The sequence below is a fragment of the Siphateles boraxobius genome, unplaced genomic scaffold (assembly GCF_051911475.1).
Source record: "Siphateles boraxobius isolate OS27281-9 unplaced genomic scaffold, OSU_SipBor_1 53, whole genome shotgun sequence".
Taxonomy (NCBI): Eukaryota; Metazoa; Chordata; class Actinopteri; order Cypriniformes; family Leuciscidae; genus Siphateles; species Siphateles boraxobius.
Window position 1 is genome coordinate 1,217,082 of NW_027509175.1, and position 22,703 is coordinate 1,239,784.

General features: G+C 44.0%; 1 protein-coding gene across 21 annotated transcripts in view; it reads left to right on the forward strand.

Moving 5' to 3' along the window:
- The window catches only part of sorbs2a (sorbin and SH3 domain containing 2a), a 107,950-nt gene that overhangs the window by 82,251 nt on the left and 2,996 nt on the right, over window positions 1-22,703 (forward strand). For 10 of the 21 annotated variants that reach the window (XM_077204976.1, XM_077204981.1, XM_077204974.1 and 7 more), the window contains 13 exons: window positions 34-238; window positions 325-439; window positions 2,397-2,480; window positions 7,914-7,970; window positions 9,361-9,407; window positions 9,978-10,153; window positions 13,442-13,503; window positions 13,772-13,869; window positions 16,808-16,922; window positions 17,017-17,145; window positions 17,253-17,423; window positions 22,039-22,076; window positions 22,182-22,288. In XM_077204976.1, the coding sequence (XP_077061091.1) occupies window positions 34-238; window positions 325-439; window positions 2,397-2,480; window positions 7,914-7,970; window positions 9,361-9,407; window positions 9,978-10,153; window positions 13,442-13,503; window positions 13,772-13,869; window positions 16,808-16,922; window positions 17,017-17,145; window positions 17,253-17,423; window positions 22,039-22,076; window positions 22,182-22,288 (1,404 nt within the window). Of the gene's footprint in view, window positions 1-33; window positions 239-324; window positions 440-2,396; window positions 2,481-7,913; window positions 7,971-9,360; window positions 9,408-9,977; window positions 10,154-10,932; window positions 12,613-13,441; window positions 13,504-13,771; window positions 13,870-16,807; window positions 16,923-17,016; window positions 17,146-17,252; window positions 17,424-22,038; window positions 22,077-22,181; window positions 22,289-22,703 lie in introns of all 21 variants that reach the window. The other 11 variants (XM_077204977.1, XM_077204992.1, XM_077204985.1 and 8 more) reach the window with 6 other exon arrangements.

Sequence of the window (22,703 nt, forward strand, 5' to 3'; positions counted from 1 at the left end):
CATATTACTGTGATATTCATGCCTCTTTCTTAGACAACTACCCTCCTGTCAATGCACATCCACCCCCTCGAACACACACGTACCGGCCTCTCTCTAGAAATACCTCAGACACGCCAGACGGTGCCACCCACCGGGAGCTCTCACAGTCACCTGTGCCCCCGCCACCCCCTCCCATGCCTTCACTCCTTCAACTCCGCTCGCGGGACATGGACAGAGAGAGAGAGTTTTCACAAGACCCGTAAGACACCCAAACTCATGCAATGAGCTCCGTTTCAAAGGTGCCCAACCACTCTGATTGGTTCTTATTGTCATTGTTATCTGCAGAAATGAGTGGGGTCCTCCAGATCGTAAAGTGGACACGCGTAAATATCGGGCGGAACCACGGAGCATCTTTGAGTATGAGCCAGGAAAATCCTCCATCCTCGAGCAAGAAAGGCCTGTGAGTGATCATACTTATTTAAATCATTGTATTAAGTGATTGTTGTTCATTCATTTAATTTAAACTGGCATAACATTCCCACATAACATGGACTCATGGTTTCAAAGGTCTAAAGGAAATTCTGTTCTTGGGTTCTCCTTCATTTTAGAGTAATTCAGTGCTGTTCCAGTGTATTTAATCACAAAATCAAATATAAAGGGTTAGTGTCCTACACTGATTAGGCCTTGTCCTGGATTAAATTGCTCTGTCAGCAAAGACTTGCCATTTGAAAATCTTTTTTAGTTCTGCGTAAAGCCAAAGTTATGTCCCAGAAACTGTAAAAGTTTTAAAGAATATTAATATTTTGTAATTATTTATTCACCATGTCATTCCAGACCTGTATGACTTTCTTTTTTCTGTGGAACACAAACACGCACATTCAAATATGACATTTAAAGATGCGCTTCGCCAGGTTTTATAGGAATGTCACTAGTTCTCACATGTTTGCTATTGATGTCATATTCATGTCATATTTCAAAAATTGTGGTCTGTTCCTCAAAGTTATCATATCCTCAGGCTGAAATATAGTGCACACATCATATGGACCACTTTTATGGTGCTTTTTTATCAACTTTTTGTGTAAAAGTGTGTAAAAATAACATCCTAAACATTTTTCTACAACATGTTGTTTGAAATAAATTAAATAAATATTTAGATTGAAGTATAAGTGAGTGAACTAATCATTTGGGATAATTTAGTTTTCAGTTAACTTTTCCTGTAATTTCTGTATGTTTAATTCTTTGTATAATTTTACAATTTTATAAAATGATCATTAATCATAAAAAATAATAATAATGGACCATCAGCCATGCTTTTGCTTATCATGAGCAATGTGGTGCTGTAGCAAGCTTTCTTTTGCTTTGTGTATTAGTTCATCTAGAAGGTAAAATATTGGTAAAGGTTTGAACTAAAAGCAATCAATTGGAGCTATAGTGCTGTGGTTAACATTAAGTCGTGGTATTCACGATGCAGATTTGAATTTTGCCAGCAATACAGCATGTCCTAATCCCATTCTTCCCTTAATAATTTCTCTTTCTTTCTACTGTATTTGTCTAAAAAAAATAAACCTCAAACAAAATGGCTCGGTTGAGGATTTTCCTCAGTTGTTTTATGTCTCCTTTGAGAGCAGTTGAACTTTTGTTTTGCATTGCAGATGTAAAAAGCTGGACGGGTGTCAGACAAAGCGGTGTAGTTGTAGCCAGTGGCTCAGTTCACAGCGAACAATGGGATAGAAATGTCAGGAGGTTGAATCACAGCACTGCCCTCAGCACAAATGCTGTGGATGTGGCAGTGGGAGATGTCCCAGGTGGCAGAATGAGTGGGCAGCTTTCTCAGCATGTTCTGTCATAGCTCGAGTATGAGAGAAAAAGACTTTAGAGAGAGAGACTAGAGGAAAAAGCGTAATGTCTCCCCCTTCTGGACAGAACTGAGAGGCCAACCAATAATGAAAAGTCTGTCATCATTTACTCACCCTAATGTCGTTCCAAATTACTTACTTTCTTTTGTGGAAAGTTGACAACAAAACACTTTCGGTTCCCATTGACTCCCATTGTTTTTTCATCCATACAGTGGAAGTCGCGATGGGAAAACAAAACTGTTTGGTTATCAACATTCATCAAAATATATTATTTTGTGTTGCACCGAAGGAAGGAAGTCATACAGGTGTGGAATGACATGAGGGTGAGTAAATGATGACAGAATTGTCTTTATTGTGTAGGTATAAGTTTTGTTATGATTTGATTTAGCATATTTTGTGTGTGAAAGAAAATGTGTTGATGACCCACAACATCATCCTCTTCTGTTCTTTACCCACCATGCCTTGCAGCATATTTTGGTCCTAACGCTGATTGCATCTCTTTTCCTCTCATTGTTTTCCTCTCTGTTTACCTCTATTCTCCCATGTTGCTTCTTGCTCCAGACGTTTGATTTAAACCCAGATGATATAGATTTAGAGAACGAGCCTTGGTTTAAATTCTTTTCCGAGCTGGAGTTTGGACGGCCGGTAAGTTGAATGAGGGTGCGGCAGGTTGGCATGCTGTAGACTTTAATCCGGCACAAATTCTGTTGTGTCATGACAAGCGTATGTGTGTGTGTGTGTGTTGTAGTTAAAGTTCTGACTTGTGGCTTTAAAAACACATTTGACCAAGGAATCTGTGTTTGCACACTGAAAGCAGTAAAATGGCATTTAACATCACCGCAATAACAATTCGCACCATAACATGCCAGAGGCAGCAGGTCAGACATCATATGTGTGATGTTAAACCACAAGGCTAGTGTCCCAAGACAAGTAAATAATCACGCTCTGTTCTCAAAACAATCACCGAAAAAGCAAAATTGTCTGTACTTGTGGTCTATTTATGGGGTACAAGTGTTGTTTTAAGAGGAATTTGATTAGTTTTTAATCAATTTTAACTTTTAGTGTGAAACACTGTGTTTTTGCTTTGGCTCTGTTTGCTGTATCACACACCTGCTCTTATTATACAGCTTACAGCTCTTATAGCTGCAGAACCTGTGCCGAAAACACTCTTGACATGTCTAACTCTTTTCATGAGGAAGATGAACAGATGTTGGATAATACAGTGGCCCTAACAAGGATTTGGACACTTAATCCAAATATAAACTTTGCACTTTTCAATCTGAACAATATCACATCAAGAAGTTCTAAATGCTAAAACAATAGATAAACTGTACAAAATTGTAAAAAGTTTTCAGACACTCAAAACCTGGCGTTCCTTATCAGTCACTCACGTTTGACGTTACGTCAACATGGCGATGTAATTGGGATCACTTCAGGGAGCCCTATCATCTTCGAGTGTCTACAGAATGAGCCAATGAACGTTGCATGCGTGAATCGTGTCACACGCCCCGCAACACGGGTATAAACAGGAATCGGGCGCATCCACACATTGTCTATCACTTCGGAGCCGAGAGGTAATTTGACTTCTAGAGTGATGCAAGAAGAGACTCTACAAGTTGGAAAACTCTGTTCCAGGGTTGGTGTGACGGCGCAATCAGCGGTGGCCGCGAGTATTACAGCTCACAACTGCTGTTTGAATAGCAATACACAGTGTGTGTGTCAGTTAGGTAGGCGTTTCTGATTTTATACTCATTACAGCCGCAGCTACACCTGGGTGCCTCAGTGCGTCCTTTTTTTAAGGATGTCATACCGCTTGTGCGTTTCTGGATGCGGTAGTTCCCTGGCGCCAGAAGACACCCACAGCAGTTGCCTCTTGTGTTTGGGCATTCAGCATGCTGAGGCAGCTTTTGTGAATAGTTCATGTTCCCATTGCAGGAATATGAATATGGCAGCGGTAAGATCAAGACTCGCTTACCTCATGGGATCTGCAGTCCCCTCGCCTATGCCCCAATCTAGTGCCTATTCTGGACCTCAGAATAGGCCGACTTCGGCGCTTAGCCAGGGTGATCTGAGGATTACCGTGAGGGCTTCCCTGCCGAGACAATCTCCGTTGGCCCTCACACCTCACAAACGCTGCCGCCGCTGGAACCTCCAAAAGAGCGTGTTGGTCCTTCTCATGGATGACCAGTCGTGTCTTTTGGGGCTCCTCCTGACGGTCGCAGCATGGGAGGGGAAGCTTCAGTCCTCTTGAGATAACGACTGCATAACCCCCTTCGGGGAGTGTAACGTTGCCCGAGTCCGATCAAGAATGGGCGGCTATACTTTCCCGGGCTGCCGAGAAGGTCTGGCTTTTGCGTGGAATCCTCCACCACGTCCAGAACCTTCTCGGTTGAATGATTGCTTTCTTAGGACGGGCCGTGCTGATACCATTCTTCCCGGAGGTGCATGAGGAGCTCACTAGGACGTGGACGGCACCGTATAGTGCCAGAAGTCGTCCTAGTGGCTCCTCCCTCCTCACCACCCTCGATATAAAGACCGGCTTCTACAGCCCTTACTTCATTATACCCAAGAAATGTGGTGGGTTATGATCAATCTTGGACCTGCGTGTCCTGAACCAGTCCCTTCACAGGCTGCTGTTCAAGATGCTTACGCAGAAACGCATTTTCAAGTGCATCCGTCCCCAAGATTGGTTTGCAACGATCGACCTGAAGGACGTGTACTTTCATGTCTCGATTCTCCCTCAACACTTTTCTTCCCTTTGCATTAAAGGGACGGTCATATCAGTACAAATTCTTACTCTTCGAGCTGGCCCTATTGCCCTGTGTCTTCCACGATCGAGTCCCTAGATGGGCGTGGCAGAGCGGCTTGTGCCGGGTCCAAATTACCAAACTCTCAGCTTGTATTCGGACCCTTCGTTCCTGCAGGCAAACTCTCAGCTTGTGGTAGGACCCTTCATTCCTTCATTCCCCGTACAATGGGCATGCAGCTTCAGACATGTGGACGGGGCCTCAATTGCATTGGCACTGCCTCAAGTTTTTAGCAGTACATCTTGCGCTGGGCCGCTTCAAAACTCCATTACTAGGCAAGCATGTACTTGTCCGTACGGACAGCACTGCGACCGTTGCGTACATCAACTATCAGTTGGTCTACCCTCTCGCCACATGTCACAACTCGCCCACCATCTCCTCCTTTGGAGTCAGAAGCATCTGAGGTCGCTTCGTGCATTTATATTCCGGGCCTGCTCAACCGTGCAGCCGACGAGCTCTCACAGCAGCAGGTGCTACCGGGAGAATGACGACTCCATGCCCAGGTGGTCCCGCTGATTTGGAGGCGCTTCGGGACCGCACAGGTAGATCTGTTTGCCGCCCTGGACACTTCCCACTGCCAGTTGTTCTTCACCCTGACCGAGGCCACTCGGCACGGATGCACTGGCACACAGCTGGCCCCTGGAGCTAAGCAAGTATGTGTTTCCCCCAGTGAGCCTTCACTGTCAGGGAGGACGAGGAGCAGGTCTTGCTTGTTGCGCCGTATTGGCCCAACCAGACCTGGTTCCCGGAATTAGTGCTCCTCGCAACAGCCCCTCGCTGACCCATTCCTCTGAGAGAGGACCTGCTCTCTCAAAGACGGGACACCCTATGGCACCTGTGTCCAGACCTCTGGAAACTCCATGTCTGGTCCCTGGATGGGACGCGGAGGTTCTAGGTGACCTAGATGCAGTTGAGGGTAAGTTGCTGGGAAAGCACAACCTAATCGTCAGGTTCCTGAGGGGGGCGAGGAGACTAAATCTGCCTCACCCACTCTCTTTCCCCTCTTTGGATTTGTCTCTGGTCCTTTCGGCAATTCAGAGACCACCCTTTGAGGTTTTGCAATCAGCTGTGTTAAAGATTCTGTCCTGTAAAACAGTACTCCTGGTTGCATTAGCCTCCATCAAGAGGGTAGGGGATCTGGATGCATTTTCGGTCGACAAATCGTGCTTGGAATTCAGCCCGGCTAACTCTCACGTGATCCTTAGACCCCACCCCAGATACGTGCCCAAGGTTCCTACCACTCCCTTCCGGGACCAGGTGGTGAACCTGTAAGCGCTTCCTTCAGAAGAGGCAGACACAACCCTGGCTTTTCTCTGTCCCGTTCGCACTCTGCACCTATACGTAGACAGAATGCAAAGCCCCAGGACCTCAGATCAGCTCTTCGTCTGTTACAGAGGCCAGCAGAAGGGAAGGGCTGTCTCCAAGCCGAGGGGTGGCCCAATGGATAGTGGATGCCATCGCCTTGGCTTACGAAGCCCATGGCGTGCCCTGCCCTCCCGGGTTGAGAGTCCACTCCACTAGAAGTGTCGCTTCTTCCTGGGTGCTGGCACACGGCGCCTCGCTGACAGATATCTGTAGAGCTGTGGGTTGGGCGACACCTAACACGTTCGCTAGGTTTTATAGCCTATGTGTTGAGCCAGTTTCTTCCTGTGTGCTCACTTCAACCAGCCGGTAACACCGAAGTTCCCACTCTAGTGTCAGCTTGCTGCGCCATTCCCCTCCATGGAGTGGATACGTGCGCTTTTTGCTGCAGTCGAGTTCCCCACTTAGGCAAACCCTGTTGAGTTCCTCTGCACCCCTTCGGCAGTCAGACGTTGCGGAGCGTCTGACGCCAGGCCTAGTGCTCGTATGCTTGTGTAACTTGTGCTAGGCTGGGTTCCATGTGTGGTGATCCCTGCAGCAATCCCATATGCGTATTCCTCCACGACCTGCTCCCTGCGGTGAGCCTGTGTCTTTCCCTTGGCAGAGTCCGCTCTGCTGTCACTGCCCGGTGTTGCCTCCCCCTTCTCAGGCTGGAGCCACCCCAGTGACATCCATATGTTGCACAGCCCCTAACTGGCCAGTCCATATGTGTATTCTCCACATGTTACCTCCCTTCGGGGCAGGAGGTGGCTTTCGCAGCATCCCTCTCCCCTGGAAAGGCACGCTTTCCCAGTGTTATCCACTGTGTTAGAGTTCCACTGTGTGGGGTATAACGGAAAAGTAGTTGAACTCCCTCTACGCAGACCACCACCCCAATCAGTTGGGGGTCTGAGAGTCTTGCATAGGGAGCTGGATGTGGCAGCAACCGTGGCATTTTTCATGTCGACGTAATGTTGAATGTGAGCGACTGATAGGGAACGTCTCGGTTACCTCTTGAAGGAGGGAACGGGAGACGTTACGTCCTGTTGCCTCTGTTGCTGACCATCGCTGTAAAGGCCGTCACAATCTCGGCTCCTCAGCGAAAAACAATGTGTGCGTGCGCCCGCTTCCTGTTTATACCCGCGCTGCGGGGTGTGTGACACAATTCACGCACGCCAACGTTCATTGGCTCGTTCTGTAGACACTCGAAGATGATAGGGCTCCCTGAAAAGATCCCAATTACGTTGTCACTTCAACATAACGTCTGCCGTTCCCTCCTTCAGGAAACGAGGGTTACATTATTAACTCTAGACATTCTCTAATATACTTGAGCATGCACTATACTACTAGGTTGTAACCAAATTTAACTTTTTATAAGTATAATGGTAGTGTACATCCACTAGTTGCAAATGCTATTACAAAAATAAAGTCATTAGGTATTATAATTATTATATTTTATCTAATGCAATGAAATGCATAACATTTTAATGTGTGGCTCAAATGTCCATATATTTTGGAGGCCACTGTATGTTCATAAATGTGATATTATGCGCAGTTCCTCCAGCTTCTAGAACACACTTTCTGGCTTGTTTACTGGTTGAGTTTGCTGCCACCATGTGTAAACAAGCACAATATGTGTGAAACCTTTTGTAGTTTCATTGTTGTGTGTACTATATGTACACACAATCGTCAGTGTGTGTAAGGTACTGTAGGTGAAGCATGTGTGGGCACTGTAGTCGATTTTGGAAAGAAAAACACTAGTATTCACCCTTTGTTTGTTAACGTGTTTTGTGTGATCTCTGTTTCTCCATGTCCTAACATTCTCACTCTCTCCACATATGTATTTTTCCCATGATGCACCTGCTTCTCCACCTCATCTTCACCTCTTCACCTCTGTGCTGTTCGTTCGTTCGGGTGGCTTGGTATCCAGCCTCCTAAAAAGAGGTTGGATTATAATCCTGACTACTCCACACATACTGTGGCACAGGTAAATCTACCTTCCTGTCCATCCATCCATTCTTCCTTTACTTGTTTCTTTGCTCGTCCTACAATTTGCTCTTCTGCTTTTCACTTTGTCATCTATTATCTATATCGTCATCTTTCTCATTTCCTTTCACTTTTCCTCCTGCCCCATCATTTATTTACCAGATGGCAAATGAAAATCAGTTTGACCCACATATGTGAATTTTTATGTAAACTATACAAATAAAACAAATATAAAATTAAATGTGAAAAAATTAGTTAACATGATAAAGGTCACTTTAATTGAGGCATTCTCAGATGAAAACACTACTGGAAAATATGAGAAAAAATGCCGGAAATGTAACACTCACATATGCATTTTGTGGTTTAAAATGCTTTTTCATAACTTTTTTTATTAGATTGTCCTTTTGTATTACTTAGTTACTTGCTGTAAGGTTTACTTCCTCTTACCCCAGTTTTAAGTTTTTAGTCTTAAAGGGATAGTTCACCCAAAAAGAAGATATTTAGAAAAATGTTGGTAACCAAACAGTTTTGGTGATGATTGACTGCCATGAACAATAGTTCTCAAAGTATATTAATTTATATTCCACAGAAGAAAGTAAATCACAGGTTTAGACCAACATGAGGGTGAGTAAATGATGACAGAATTTTCATTTTTGGGTGAACTATCCCCATAATTTCTTTGGAAATTTGCGGGGTCTTCTTAGAATTTCCTCTGATGAATGGATGTGTCCATGTGCATGAGAGAATGTTTGTTGTAAGGTTTTTCTTTCTTTCTTTCTTTCTTTCTTTCTTTCTTTCTTTCTTCGTTCAGAATATGTTGTTTGAGAAGAGTCACATGCTCACAAGTAATAACGAAATGCACAATGTGCCTTTGGTTTGGCTTTTTATTTATTTTCCTATCTGGCTTGGATTAGCATTGGTGTATTAAAAAAGCTGTGTTATTAATTGCTTTCCTTTCTTTCCTCTGATCCAATCCGCATGGATAAGCCAGAATGAACAGCAGAGACTGCTGTATTGTGCTCAGATTTGTTGTAATTCACCCCAGGCTGTGTCAAAGGAAAGGAGGCGTGGCGATCTTGGACAACATAATAGACTGGGCTTCTTGTGACCTGGTGCCACGTGCAGCCTCTCTAGATCAGTACTGCTTTGCCTGCTGGTTTTTGTTGGGCTCTGGTTTCTGTGGGGCCCTGTCCCCTTTTTATTATTACAGGAGGTCACAGTTCATTTTCACAGTCCTTCAAGGTGGGATAGAGAGATGTGGAACCCTTGTCAGTCTTCGTTTTCTTTGCGCATGCGGGGGGAAGGTTGTGAGTGAGGCACAGGACGGGTGCATTACTCTTCTTTGTTCCCATGGATCTCACTCTTCCCTTTTATTGTGTGCTCTCTTTCAGTCATCCCTCTTTCTCTCGCCTTCCGAACAGCCTGATGGGGCTTCAAGGTAAGCTCACCATTCATTCATATATCTTATTTTCTCACTCAGGTGCTTAACGAATATCCATTGGAGGATAGATACTGAGCATCCTCTGTCTAATTTTATTTGTTCATCATGTTTTAAAAGCTCTGCCACTCTTTATTTGAGTCACTTAGTGTGTACAGTATATATGAATGTGACATGCAATAGTGCTTTGGAGTATTAAGCGTTCTTTATACCTCCTACTGCTATCTGATCATCAATAGCTCAGTGACACATGCTGTTGTTCATATGGCATCTATAGAGTACATGATATGAGAAGCTTTTTTTAGAACTGTTTAATGCATAGAAAACCCTGTAATCAGACTGTCATCATAAATATTTGTAATAGAGTATGTTGTCCACTTGCTGACTAATTCTGGGTTGTGTTTAAATTTTTCAAAATAGCATAAACAATTTATTTGTTTGGTTTATGCACTGTTTTTACAGAATCAAGTTATTCTCTTAATTATGAATTTTTTAGGCATGACAATAAATTAGTTCTCTGTAATCGTGTTTACATATATAAATATGTCATTTTTGATCTTTGAATTTTAGTTCTGCAAGTGACTACAGGAAAAGGCGAAAATCAGAACCATCTGTCACTCAAACCAACACAGGAAGTGAGCAGAATGCCTGTCAAGTATCTTCCCGCCCTCTGGATTCCCATAAAGCACAGACATTGAAGAAGCCCACCATACGTTCCTCCCCCTCTTCACCATCCAAAGCCAAAGGTAATTTCCGACACACTCACACAACTACACATGCGAATAGAAGGTGTTAGACTCATCAAATCTTATTGGTCATGCATCATTGCCTTTAGCCCAAAGTATACTTCAGCTGTCTACGGTGACATAATTATCATCATCAGGAGGGTCTGGGGATGTCTGTGCACACCGTCCTAATTTGTGTGACCGTGCAGACAGTGCGTGTTCAACGCCACATATGCAAGTGACTTGAGCACTTGAAAATAAAGTCCATTAGATAGTGCGCACGCGCCATAGTGTCTTTTCACACACGGTCAAAGGAGTCTACTTAGAAAGGCTTATGCTCTCGACTGTGCACGAGACAGAGCGGAACGCTGAAAATGAATTATACCCGGGCCTTCATGGGATATTAAATTATTGCAAAAAAAAAATTGTCAGAATAACTGTTTGATGGATTTGTTCTATTACAATTTCTTAATAATTGTATAAACTATAATTTATAAACAAATTCCTAATGTATTTTTTGTTTGATATATGTCAAAAATTCAAAAATACTTCTTTCTCTTGTTCTGTCATTAGATGGTCACATTTGTGGTTAGATAGAACAAGTCTGTAAAATGTTTGAATCTTTGTAGAAGATCATAATTACATGAGACTGCATGTTGTCCTCTTTCTCATATAACTATACTGACACTTTCTCACTGATGCCTGTTCTTGCTTTATCAATCTCTGTCTGCTAAGCTAACTAAACCAGCTTTCCTGTCTCCTCTTTGTCATGCTGCGTTGGATGTTATTTTAATTCACAGTTGGAGACGCTAGTGAGTCACTCTCCTCCTGTATGAGCTCTCCAGGTATGGAGCATCCTTCCTCTCATCTCTCTTCAGACTCCCTCACTATCTCCACACCAACCTGGCGTGGCTCCAAGCGCTCCATCTGCTTCAAGAACGGTTGGCAGACAGGCCGACTTGAAGCTTCAGAGACTTGGAGTAGCGTTGATGATGATTCTGCCATGACCCCTACATCACCACGGCTCAAATCACGCAGCTGTGATGACTTGTTGTCTGATGGACATGGTGCTAGTAATGACGGGAGAGCACCCACTTCTGTGACTACCACTCGCTCGGAAAGTGCTGGTTCGTTGCTCGATGAAGACGCTCCACAGAAGCCTCAAGTAAAAAGTCTTACCTCATCTCCCAGGGGGCGCCGACATCACCGGCGTAAGATGGCACATGATGATCCAGGTTTCCTTCAGCTCTACAAGAAGATGCACCACATAGACCGTGAGCAACTTTTGCCGTCAGAGGTGATTCGTTCTGTACGCGCACGAATCCTTGAGTTGGAACGACTACAGCAACAACAGAGGCACAACCTCCACGGTTGGTCACCTTTTGGTCATGAGGTGCCACAACACATGGTCCCAAACCGTATATCGGAATATGAACAGCTGATCCAAAAATCAAAGTCCATGCCAGACCTTGGTGACGAAAATGCCCCTTCGGGCACCACCACACCAGGGTCCTCGAGGACCAGCAGCTGTCCCAAACGCCGCTTTTCTGTTGAATCACTTTTGGAGGAGGAAGATCCTCCAGTAAGGGCTCGAAGTCCCCCTGAGGGACAGCCAAGATCTGGACCAGAAAGCAATAGCCTGGTGCCAATCCATGGGAAGAACCAGAGGCAGCATCAAGACTACTCGGACAGTGAACAGGACGCCTGTGCCTCCGAAATGAGCGACATCCACATAGAAGGGTCTTCACTGTGTAGCGAGAGCGACCTGGATCATTGCTCGCTCACCTCATCAGAGAGCTTCTACGGTTCTGGGCAAGATCACCATCATGGACACCATCACCATGGTCACCATCACCACCGCCACCATCACCTGCACCAGAGTGTGGGTCAGAGTCAAGGTTACCAACACCGCCACCTCATCAGCTCCTGTAAGGGTCGCTGTCCAGCATCCTATACACGTTTCACCACCATGCTAAAACATGAGCGACAACAGGAAAGGGCTCGGCAGGAATCCCACCCTGCTGTTACATCTCCACAAGCCCAACAGTCACCCAGTGAGTCAGGCCTTTCCAAACTGGCCTTCCTGGTCAGTCCTGTGCCTTTCCGCCGGAAACGAGGCTCCCCGCCGACCCAACGACGACATTGTAGAAGTGGACAAAAGTCCAAAACCGCGATTTATGAGGCCTTAGATGCTGCTTTGCAGGACATTTATGACCACATAAGAGCGGAAAAGGGACAAGGACCAGCAAGTATGCCAGATGATAGCATATTACGGCGGTTATTGGAAGAGTTGCTACCAGATGTGCCCAAGCGTAGCTCCTCCTTGCGGGCTCAAAGAGGGTCCGGCTCACCCTCCTCGCCCCACATACACCAGCCTTACCATGGAGCCCAACAATGTGCCTCCTACCAGCAGCAACACCATGCAGACACCTCCAACAACAACCAGCATAATGTTAATGCTAATGTGCACTGCTACTCAGGTGCAGCTAGTTCTTTATCCTTAGTTTTTATCCTTCCGTATCATTATTGCAGTATCCTCACGTCATTACCTCAGATGTTACCAACCGAAAACATGCAAACGCTTTCACTTCTTTTCTACATAATCAGCATGCTTCTTCAGCATGGCACCTCGTGTCAGATGTGAATGTATTAGGTAACTCGTTTGCCAGTGGTTTACTTTTAGGAGGAGGGACATTCTAAAACATATTTGATTAGACAATACTCAATTTTTTTAGTACATTAGCTAATAGTTAGCTTTAATGCTAACACAAAAACTTCAATAATGAATGCATGGAGAATTTAAAAGTGTTGTTTTTCTTTAAGCCTGTCTCATCCATGGAGTTCATACTGTTTATGTGCAATGATACAAGTGGAAGAAGTATTAGCATTTCATGGTGCGATTCATGTCTGGCTAGTATGCATGGTGTGTTTACTGAGCTTAATTTTATGATTTAATTTTGTGCCCTTGCCCTTCATTGTTTTTTTATTATTTTATTTTTTTATTTGCTGATGTATGGAATACTGTAGTTAAGCCACTTTTTTGTTTCCTATGTTTTGGTTAAATACAATGTTCTGTGATGATTGTAGTATTTAGGCCCTTTTTATGTCAAGCGCATGCCATTTTATGTCATATTGTGCTGTTCCAGATCATCCCTTACTATTTGTTTGACCCCAAATGTGAAATAAATATTTGTACATTTTTAAATGGTCTCATATTCCTTTTGACAGCACTAGAATGCATGTGGTGCCACCATGGACACTACACAAGTGTGTTTTCTTTCTGTTGACCTTTTCTCTGTGCTTCCACAGATCAGAGCTCTGATACAGGACGTCTCACACCACAAAGCAGAAGACCTACTCAAGAAAGAGAGGTAGAAATGTTGTGATCCCTCATATCTATTTTTACATGAACTAGTTTTTATTTAATTAGAACCATGATTTTAAACCTGCAGGGAAAACATAATTGATTAAAGAGTAAATGTTTGGTGATGGGAACCAATCAGTACAAATCCTGAATCCTTATTGTGCTATGCCATAAATCCCACGATCTTGTAACCTTCATTTTGCTAAAGGTCTCAGAAAATATGTTTTAGCCGTACATATGTTGGATAGCTGATGGTCTTTTTGCTTGCCTCATAGGTCTCCTCTAAGCAGATGACCTATCTTATATTGTCTTCTCTCCTCCATCAGAAACAGTCTGCCAGGGCTATTTATGATTTTAAAGCTCAGTCTGCCAAGTGAGTATATATAAAACTCTGAGACAATAACATCACAGCATCTCACTGAATTTGAATCTGCAAAATTGGCTGTGCCAGCTTTTTTGTGAAAATTCATTTAATTTTACTCCCGCCATTCAAAACGTGTCCTTTCTTTTGTTTTGCATTTTGTTATGTGGCATTTTTTTGCTCTCTGGCTTCTGCATACTAAAGTAAAATTGGTCTGTGCATCGCATTTGAGCTCTGAGCTGTCAGTCATTGCATGAAAGTGTCAGCTTGCATGAAAATCCACGCTAATAAAACCATTGGAGAATTTCAAGGCCCGTGAATTTCAGTCTGAAATTTGCATGTCACCAAAATACATTGTATAACAAAAAAGATAAGTACCTGTTACGGCTGATCAGGAACGAACCCAAGCGCAGACAGTATGCGATTACACAAAGTTTATTAATAGACAAAACAGGAAAACAAAACCCGCGAGGGGGCAAAACAGGACTGGAACAGGGTTGACCAAACTTGGTAATGACTTGACGGTAAAATAAAACAGCAAACGAAGAGACAGAACTTCTCTGAAGACAATGCACTTGACAGGGTACTCACGAGGATGACAAAGATTAGCAAAGCACTCAGACAGGAATCACAAGGTAACACGAAGTATAACACACACGATGTATAACAATGAATCGACACAGGACAGCAAACACAAGGGGATTATAAAGGGAACACTAATGACAAGGACAGGTGAAACTGACTAGACAATCAAGACGAGGATAACAAGGGGGCGGAGTTACATAACGAGACAACACAAGCACATGGCCAAACAGCTGGCCATGCGCTTGCACACAAAACATGATTCTGTCATGATCCTGCCCTATGACCAGGGAAAATAAAGAACACGAAGGCAGAACCATGACAGAACCCCCACCTTAAGGAGCGGCTACCAGACGCTCAAGAGGACATTAAACACGGGACAAGACAGACTGTGACATCGACACAAACCAACAAAACATGAAAAAACACAGTAAAGGCAAACACGAAAAGACAAGAACAGGATTCGGATGAAAAATTAAAAACAACAAACAAGGTAGAGGTGGCGGGGGAAAAACAGAGTTCATGGGGGGAGGTCCAGGGTGGATGGGTGTGCTGGGGGTCTTAGGTCCACGGGGAGAGGGCTTGGGACAAGGATTCCGGGCGGACTTGGGTAGAAGCACACGAAGAGACGCCTTGGGGGAAGCAGACTGGGACAGGGTGACACGAGGAGAAGCGCTGGGGAAACTTGACTGGGACAGGGCAGGAGGCGGCACAGGACAAATGAAAGGGAGAGAGGTAGACGACTGAGGAACGGAGAAGGGCGACAACGGAACTGGTTGCGGAGCCACCACAAAGGAATCAGTGTTCACTGAAGCTGAACCAGAATCAGCGCTCTTATCCACAGACTCGGAAGATGCGCTCATATCAGACCTGGAAGAAGCGCTGACTGCAGCGGGCTCGGCGACTGCGCTGACTGCAGCGGGCTCGGCGACTGCGCTGACTGCAGCGGGCTCGGCGACTGCGCTGACTGCAGCGGGCTCGGCGACTGCGCTGACTGCAGCGGGCTCGGCGACTGCGCTGACTGCAGCGGGCTCGGCGACTGCGCTGACTGCAGCGGGCTCGGCGACTGCGCTGACTGCAGCGGGCTCGGCGACTGCGCTGACTGCAGCGGGCTCGGCGACTGCGCTGACTGCAGCGGGCTCGGCGACTGCGCTGACTGCAGCGGGCTCGGCGACTGCGCTGACTGCAGCGGGCTCGGCGACTGCGCTGACTGCAGCGGGCTCGGCGACTGCGCTGACTGCAGCGGGCTCGGCGACTGCGCTGACTGCAGCGGGCTCGGCGACTGCGCTGACTGCAGCGGGCTCGGCGACTGCGCTGACTGCAGCGGGCTCGGCGACTGCGCTGACTGCAGCGGGCTCGGCGACTGCGCTGACTGCAGCGGGCTCGGCGACTGCGCTGACTGCAGCGGGCTCGGCGACTGCGCTGACTGCAGCGGGCTCGGCGACTGCGCTGACTGCAGCGGGCTCGGCGACTGCGCTGACTGCAGCGGGCTCGGCGACTGCGCTGACTGCAGCGGGCTCGGCGACTGCGCTGACTGCAGCGGGCTCGGCGACTGCGCTGACTGCAGCGGGCTCGGCGACTGCGCTGACTGCAGCGGGCTCTGTGACGACACTTGACGAAGGACAGGAGGCTCCCCTCTTTCTCCTAGATCGAGAAGCAGAGGCCGTAGCCGGGCTTGTGACCGGTTGGGGAAGCACGGTGGTAACTGTGCTGGGTGAAGGAGGGGATATCTCTGGCCGGATAGACTCCGACGCTGAGGACTCAGAAGGAGAGTCCCACGAGGTTCGCCGCCCTCGCTTCCCACGGAGGTCAGCAGGTGCAGATGGAGTGCCAGGAGTCGTGAGAGAACCAGCCTGGTCCCCGAGCGTCGCAACGCCGATCATACGACCCTCGGGAATAGCTGGCAGGCAGGCGGCAGGCGCAAACCACGGAAAAGCTGTCCCTGACTCCTCCCGGGAGAAATGATCAAAAACCTGAGGCGCATGGCCAAACAGCTGGCCATGCGCTTGCACACAAAACATGATTCTGTCATGATCCTGCCCTATGACCAGGGAAAATAAAGAGCACGAAGGCAGAACCATGACAGTACCACACAGCTTGCAAATAACACAGAGTTATATATCCTATGCACCTGCCTGTGATCACCCAGGGGTATTTGTCATTGTGCACCACAGAAAAGTTTTTGTTATTTGTTGTATCAGTAAGTAGAGTTTTAACTGACTGATTCAGTGTCCAATATGTATAAATAAATAGGTATAGATGAAAAGAACAGAATACCTCTTCCTCTGAGAGTCACAGGTATCATCACATATTATCATTGCTATGTAAGTAATGCATATTTTGCCTGCACATGTGTGTGCATTTACAGGGAACTTTCCTTTAAGAAAGGTGATGCAGTCAACATCATCAGACAGATCGACAGTAACTGGTATGAGGGGGAAAACAGAGGTCGGATTGGGATTTTCCCCATCTCTTATGTTGAGGTCAGTGTCTGTATAACCCATTGAGTTAAACTAAACCCTGTCACACACTTAATCATATTCTCTCTTGCTTTCTGTCTTTTATTCTCTCTTTCAGAAGTTGGCATCTCCAGAGCAGAGGCAGCCTGTCAGGCCTCCTCCTCCAGCTCAGGTTCGAGATATGGGAGAGGCCATAGCGCGATACAATTTTAATGCTGACACTAACGTAGAGCTTTCTCTTAGAAAGGCAAGTGTAAACACCTATAACAATCCCTACCATCTCTCAAGCTCTAAAATATGCACTTATTAACTCAGGCGTGCCTTAATTTTAAGCATGCATTTTTGCTGTTGTAGGGGGAGCGAGTGATCCTCCTAAGGAAGGTGGATCAGAATTGGTATGAGGGAAAGATACCTGGCTCAAACAAACAGGGCATTTTCCCTATGTCTTATGTCGATGTGATCAAGGGCTCTCCTTCCAAGAGCCCCAGTCACCAAGGAGACACACACACACATAGGGCACAGAAGGTAAGTTTTGGACCATCACACCCACAGAGTCTGACCTTATTTAAGCCAATAAGTTCATAAACCAGTCTTTCTGATTTCTTTCTTCCTTGATCAAGCACGATACAGACTCCCATTTCCTGTGGCTTGATTCTGCCACTAGGACACACCTTCAAACGGTCACTAGCGAATGGCTGTCCCTCACATTGGGTGTTTCCACCCCGTCCTGTGGCAGTCCAGTGCCACCCACCCCTCCTCCCTTACCCAGCCACCTACAATACATAGGCCTCCAATCCCCTGCTCCACTTGTGCAAAGGGTTACCCCACAACAAAACTTTTCCTCCCCTTTTATCAGTCAAGGTCCAATCACTTCAGAGTCCTCAAATTTTTCCCATGAACTTCTCTACAGAGATAAAACAACAGACATAGATATAAAAGAAACTGTCAGTTTACCCATGAAATGGATCACAGACTATAATCAACAGCTGTTAAGAACTAAACAAAAGGAGCATGATGCCAAAAAGCTCTTAGAAGATATGTTTGTAAAGGAGCATAGCTTGAAACAAAACTATGACCAATCTAGGCCAACAAGCGAACCTGATCCATATGGTGAGCTTATGTCAACGTTTCTAAAAAATCAACTCCACAATGAACTTCAATGCAGATTGGCCAATCGATCAAAAAACATAACTATTCAAGATGCATTATCTGATAGGCCAATGTCCATCGGTCCAAGCCATAAATCAGAAAATAAACGTGATCAACATCATGATTTCTGTGAGAAAAAGGCTGAGGAGCTGCTGTCAGTCATTTTGAATGAGAAAACAGAGTTTTACAGTCCAGTAGCTGCGCTAAAATGGGAGGAGCTTCCGGAGTTGTACATACAGGAAGAGGATGATGAAACTATCAGCAGATCAGCCTTGGAGGCTGTTTCAAAAAAAGAGGTGCAACATGCAGTGTGACAGAAGCATGATAGTCTGGTTGTGTGCCGAGAGTAAAAAACTCTTAAACCTTAAGTTCAATTATATTTTTTTGTCAATTCTTATTACTTGCATGTTCTTTGACTATATTAAAGGGGCCATTTCCAACATGTTTGAAAAAAAAAGAAATAATAATAATTCTCCCAAGTCCATATGTATAGTGTTTTTCAGTGTTTCTTAAACAGACTGGTTTTGCATCTGAACCTTAATAGCCTCTTTACACCAATAATCATAACAATAAAGATAACTATAACGTAAACTAGCATCCACACACCCGCAGACGACAATTTTCTGTTATATTAAAAGTGTGCGCTGTAGTTATGGTTATCTGCCACTTTAAATCCTCGAACATTTTAAAGTGAAGTGGATTCCGATTGGCAGTCAAAAAAATGTTGTTCATCAGTTAAAAATTCTGAAAGTGATTCCAATGTTATCGTTCACCTGAGCCATAAGTTGTGGTGTGGACTTCCCTTTTCTCATAGAATTAGAATGATTATTCTTATTATAGGTATTTATCATTTATGGGTTGTGGCTTTCTGTCAGGGTCCGGTGGAAAAGATTTATGAAGATATGCCCAGTTTCCTGAGTGGTATCATCAGATTCACCAATCCTGTGTTATCCTTATTACTTTGCCATTACTGGACGTGCTAAACTTCTGGATACTGAATAGGTCTAGATAAGTAAACATTGAAGGTTATATGGCAAGATTTCTGAAAAGAAATATATAGTCTACTTTAATCTATTTCAAAAGATCAAGGAAAGTCCTGTTTTCCATGATATGGCCCCTTTAAATAGTCTTTGTCACACTAGTTCTGTGTGAAATTTTGACAGTCAGGCTTACAGTTGAAAAAAGTAGTTCACTTCAGTAGTTTCAGCTTTGTCCTTCTCTTTGCCAGGCTGACTCCTCCACAATCACTCCATCTCTCCCCTTCTCCTCCTCCCCCACCCCAAATTCCTCCCTTACTCTGTCCTCCACTAGCTTTTCTCCTCCACACATTGAATCATCTGCCTCTGGTGTTCACTGTTCTCCACCGTCTTCTTCCAAACCTTCTCAATGTTCTATTTCTTCACCTCTTTCTTTGGTGCCCTATTCCTCCTCTATCCTCCAAACCTCAGTTGTTTCTTCCCCTTCAGCCTCTCCTCTCCCTTCCTCTCTCTCCACTCCTCCTTCTCCTCCTCTGTCTCCTCCAAATTCCCCAATCCCTCTTCCTCCTCCTCCTCCTTCAGCGACTCTCAATATTTATCCTTCTTCGGCCTCTTCTTTGCCTTCTAATTATCAATACATTTCATCTCCTTCTCCTCCTCCTTCATTTCCGCAACCACTTCTTTCTTCTGTTGTTCCTCAGCTATCCTCTCCTACTTCCACTCCTATTTTCTCAAATATCCCCTCCTCCCAATCTCCTTCTCCTCCCTCCTCTCTTAATTTCTCGCCAATCCCGCCATCTCCTCCTTCATCTCCTATTCCTTCTTTCCATCCACCTCTTTATTTCTCCTGCCAGCCTCTTCTGCCAACTATTCCAGCCTCGCCACCCTCCACTCCTTCTCCTCCTCCATATTCTTCAGACCGCATCCCATCTCCTGAAATTCCACCTTCTCCTCCCAGTTCTCCTACACTCCTTTCCTCCCATCCTCCCTCGTCTGTACCTGTAGTCTCCACTCAGCCCTCACCATCCATCCCCCCATCCTCTACATCTATTTCTCCTCTCTCCCCACGTTCACAGCCTCGGTCTCCTAAAATTAAGGTAAAAATAATGTACAAAACAGTGGTTTCAGGGGTGACGTGTGGTGCATGCACGTGTGTATTGATGTGCGACATGTAGAATTTTTTTGACATTAAGCAAACATTAATAGTCATTTAATTTGTGGATATCATTTTTTTTTCAAACCTTCAGAAAAAAACAAAGGCTATGTAAATATGTGAGCAATAAAAACATATTAATTTAATACAAATTACAAGACTTTACGATGGTGAAATGGCTTCTCAAACAAGAAAAAATTTAGGACGGGACTTGATTTTTTTCCATCAGAAACTGATTGGATCATTGTAGTTTGCTCTTCTTGTGATCTCATGTGAGTGACAGGTTGTCCAGCCCATCAGAGAAGAGATGTTGTTGTGAAAGGGAGGGGAAGTTATTTTGATTAAAAATGACGAGAGAATTAAAAATAAATAAATATAGATGTGCATGGATAAATCATTTATAATAAATACCGCAATATACCATAAAAAATAAGAATTATCAATTTTGATTTCATGTTGAGTTTAAGGGTTAGAAGAAGTAATGTGTTAAAGGGCTATTTCACCCCAAAATTTTTATTTTTGTCATTATGTATACACCCTCATATTGTTCCAAACCTGCAATACAAATATCGCCGGCTGCAAGCTGCTCTTGCCGCACAGTTCATTGTGACCAGGACCAAGCAAGAACATATGGACCACTTTTGTGCCTTTTATGTTGTTTTCTGTAGGTATTTACTGTATATATCACTATATCGGTTATCAACTGTTAGAGACTTTTTTTTTTAGTGGATTTTTTTTTTTTAGTATTCACCGATATTGGATATTTAATTGTGCATGTCCCTATTTTTATATTTATATTACAAATTAAACAAATTAATTGAATCTTTTATTATATTATTTATATTAAATTAATTAATAAAATCTCAAAATGAACATCTATTGTAATGCCTAAATTCAGCACTTAAAATTATTGTCTTAAGTGTTTCTTTTTAATTTAAACAAAATAGTGTATAATTTTAATATCAGCATTTTATCAATAATCAGCCATAACGTGAAAATAAGTATCAATGTCAGACAGATTTTTAATATATCTGTCCTTATTTTTAGCTTAATAGCCCTGTTTTTATTGCAAGAGCTGCATAATCTAATAAAATGTTCTACAGCAGAAAATAACATATGACATGTGGTCCAATCCATTCTTTCTGTATTTTTTGTTCACTAGAAATTTGTTTTCAATTGTTTTGTTGGTTGAATGATCAAACCAACTGAAAAAACTGTCCTTATATTCCTCATTCCGTTATTTTAAATACGGTGTCTAAGGTCAATAGTGCAAGTGAGACAGGTGTGTTTTTGCATGTCTGTGTCTCTTACTTGCCCAAAGTTGGACTGTACTTATCAAATCCCTAATAACTCAAGATTTTGGAATCACTACTAAAACTGAAATGGAATTAACACAGCATTATTTATAACCTCCTTCATGGTCTTAATCTCAATTCCAGCAATGGATTTTGTATGAGAATGCTGATCTCTGATTGGTTGCCTTGCATTTGATTCTTGCAGACAGTTTATAGGCAGGAAGTGGTGGTTGGGGGTAAACCACCACGTAGCCCCATTTCCACCAGGAGGCGCTGTTTATCTCCCTGTTTATCACCCAGTAGAGCACGAAGGGTAGGATGGAGTGTGCTGTGACACTAGCACCAGTGCAGACTGGGACATGAAGTCTTTTCTAATCTTTTTTATAGTCCTCTGGTCGCATCATGCGTGGATTTCCTCTATGTGTGTATTGTAACAACAGGTTCTGTGATGACGATGAAGACTCATAGAATTACATCATGTGCCTGGATTTGGCATGATATTCTGACGCGTTAAAGTGTTACATACACACTATAGTGACGCTTTCCACTCTTTTTCTCTGTCTCAGAAAACGATGCAGGATTCCCAGAATGCAGGCGGTGAGCCGTAAGTACATTTTACAGTTTTTGGCACTGTCTGTGTTGTTTTGTTTATTCTCTATCCAACCGTATACAGCACATTTTAAAAAACATTATTTTAATGTTGCTCAAGCTTCCAAGCTGTCTACAACTATGTGCCTCGTAATGAGGATGAGCTGGAGCTGAAGGATGGGGACATTGTTGATGTCATAGAGAAATGTGACGATGGCTGGTTTGTGGGTATGTCTTTTATAAAGCTACTACAGCACCTCTGCAAATGGTATATCATTTAACTTTATATTCATAAAAAGAATTTCAGCTTTTCAGCTTTGCTGCCTATCACAGGAATAAATATACTTTTTAAAATATATTCTAATAGACAGTTATTTTGTAATGATATTTCACAATATTACTTAATCAAATAAATGCAACCTTGGTGAGCATATAAGAGTTCGTTTTAAAAACATCTTTTGACCACAAACTTTTGATCTGTAATTTATATACTGAAGGGTTTTATGTGCTAAAGAGTGGCTGTCTGTACTTATTTCCGAGTTTGTAAAAGGTGCTTAAGTACTTGAAGTACTTGACTTTTTGAAATGTAAGTCCTGGAAAACCCTTGAAAACAGCCATTTTAATGAGGAAGTACTTGAAAAGT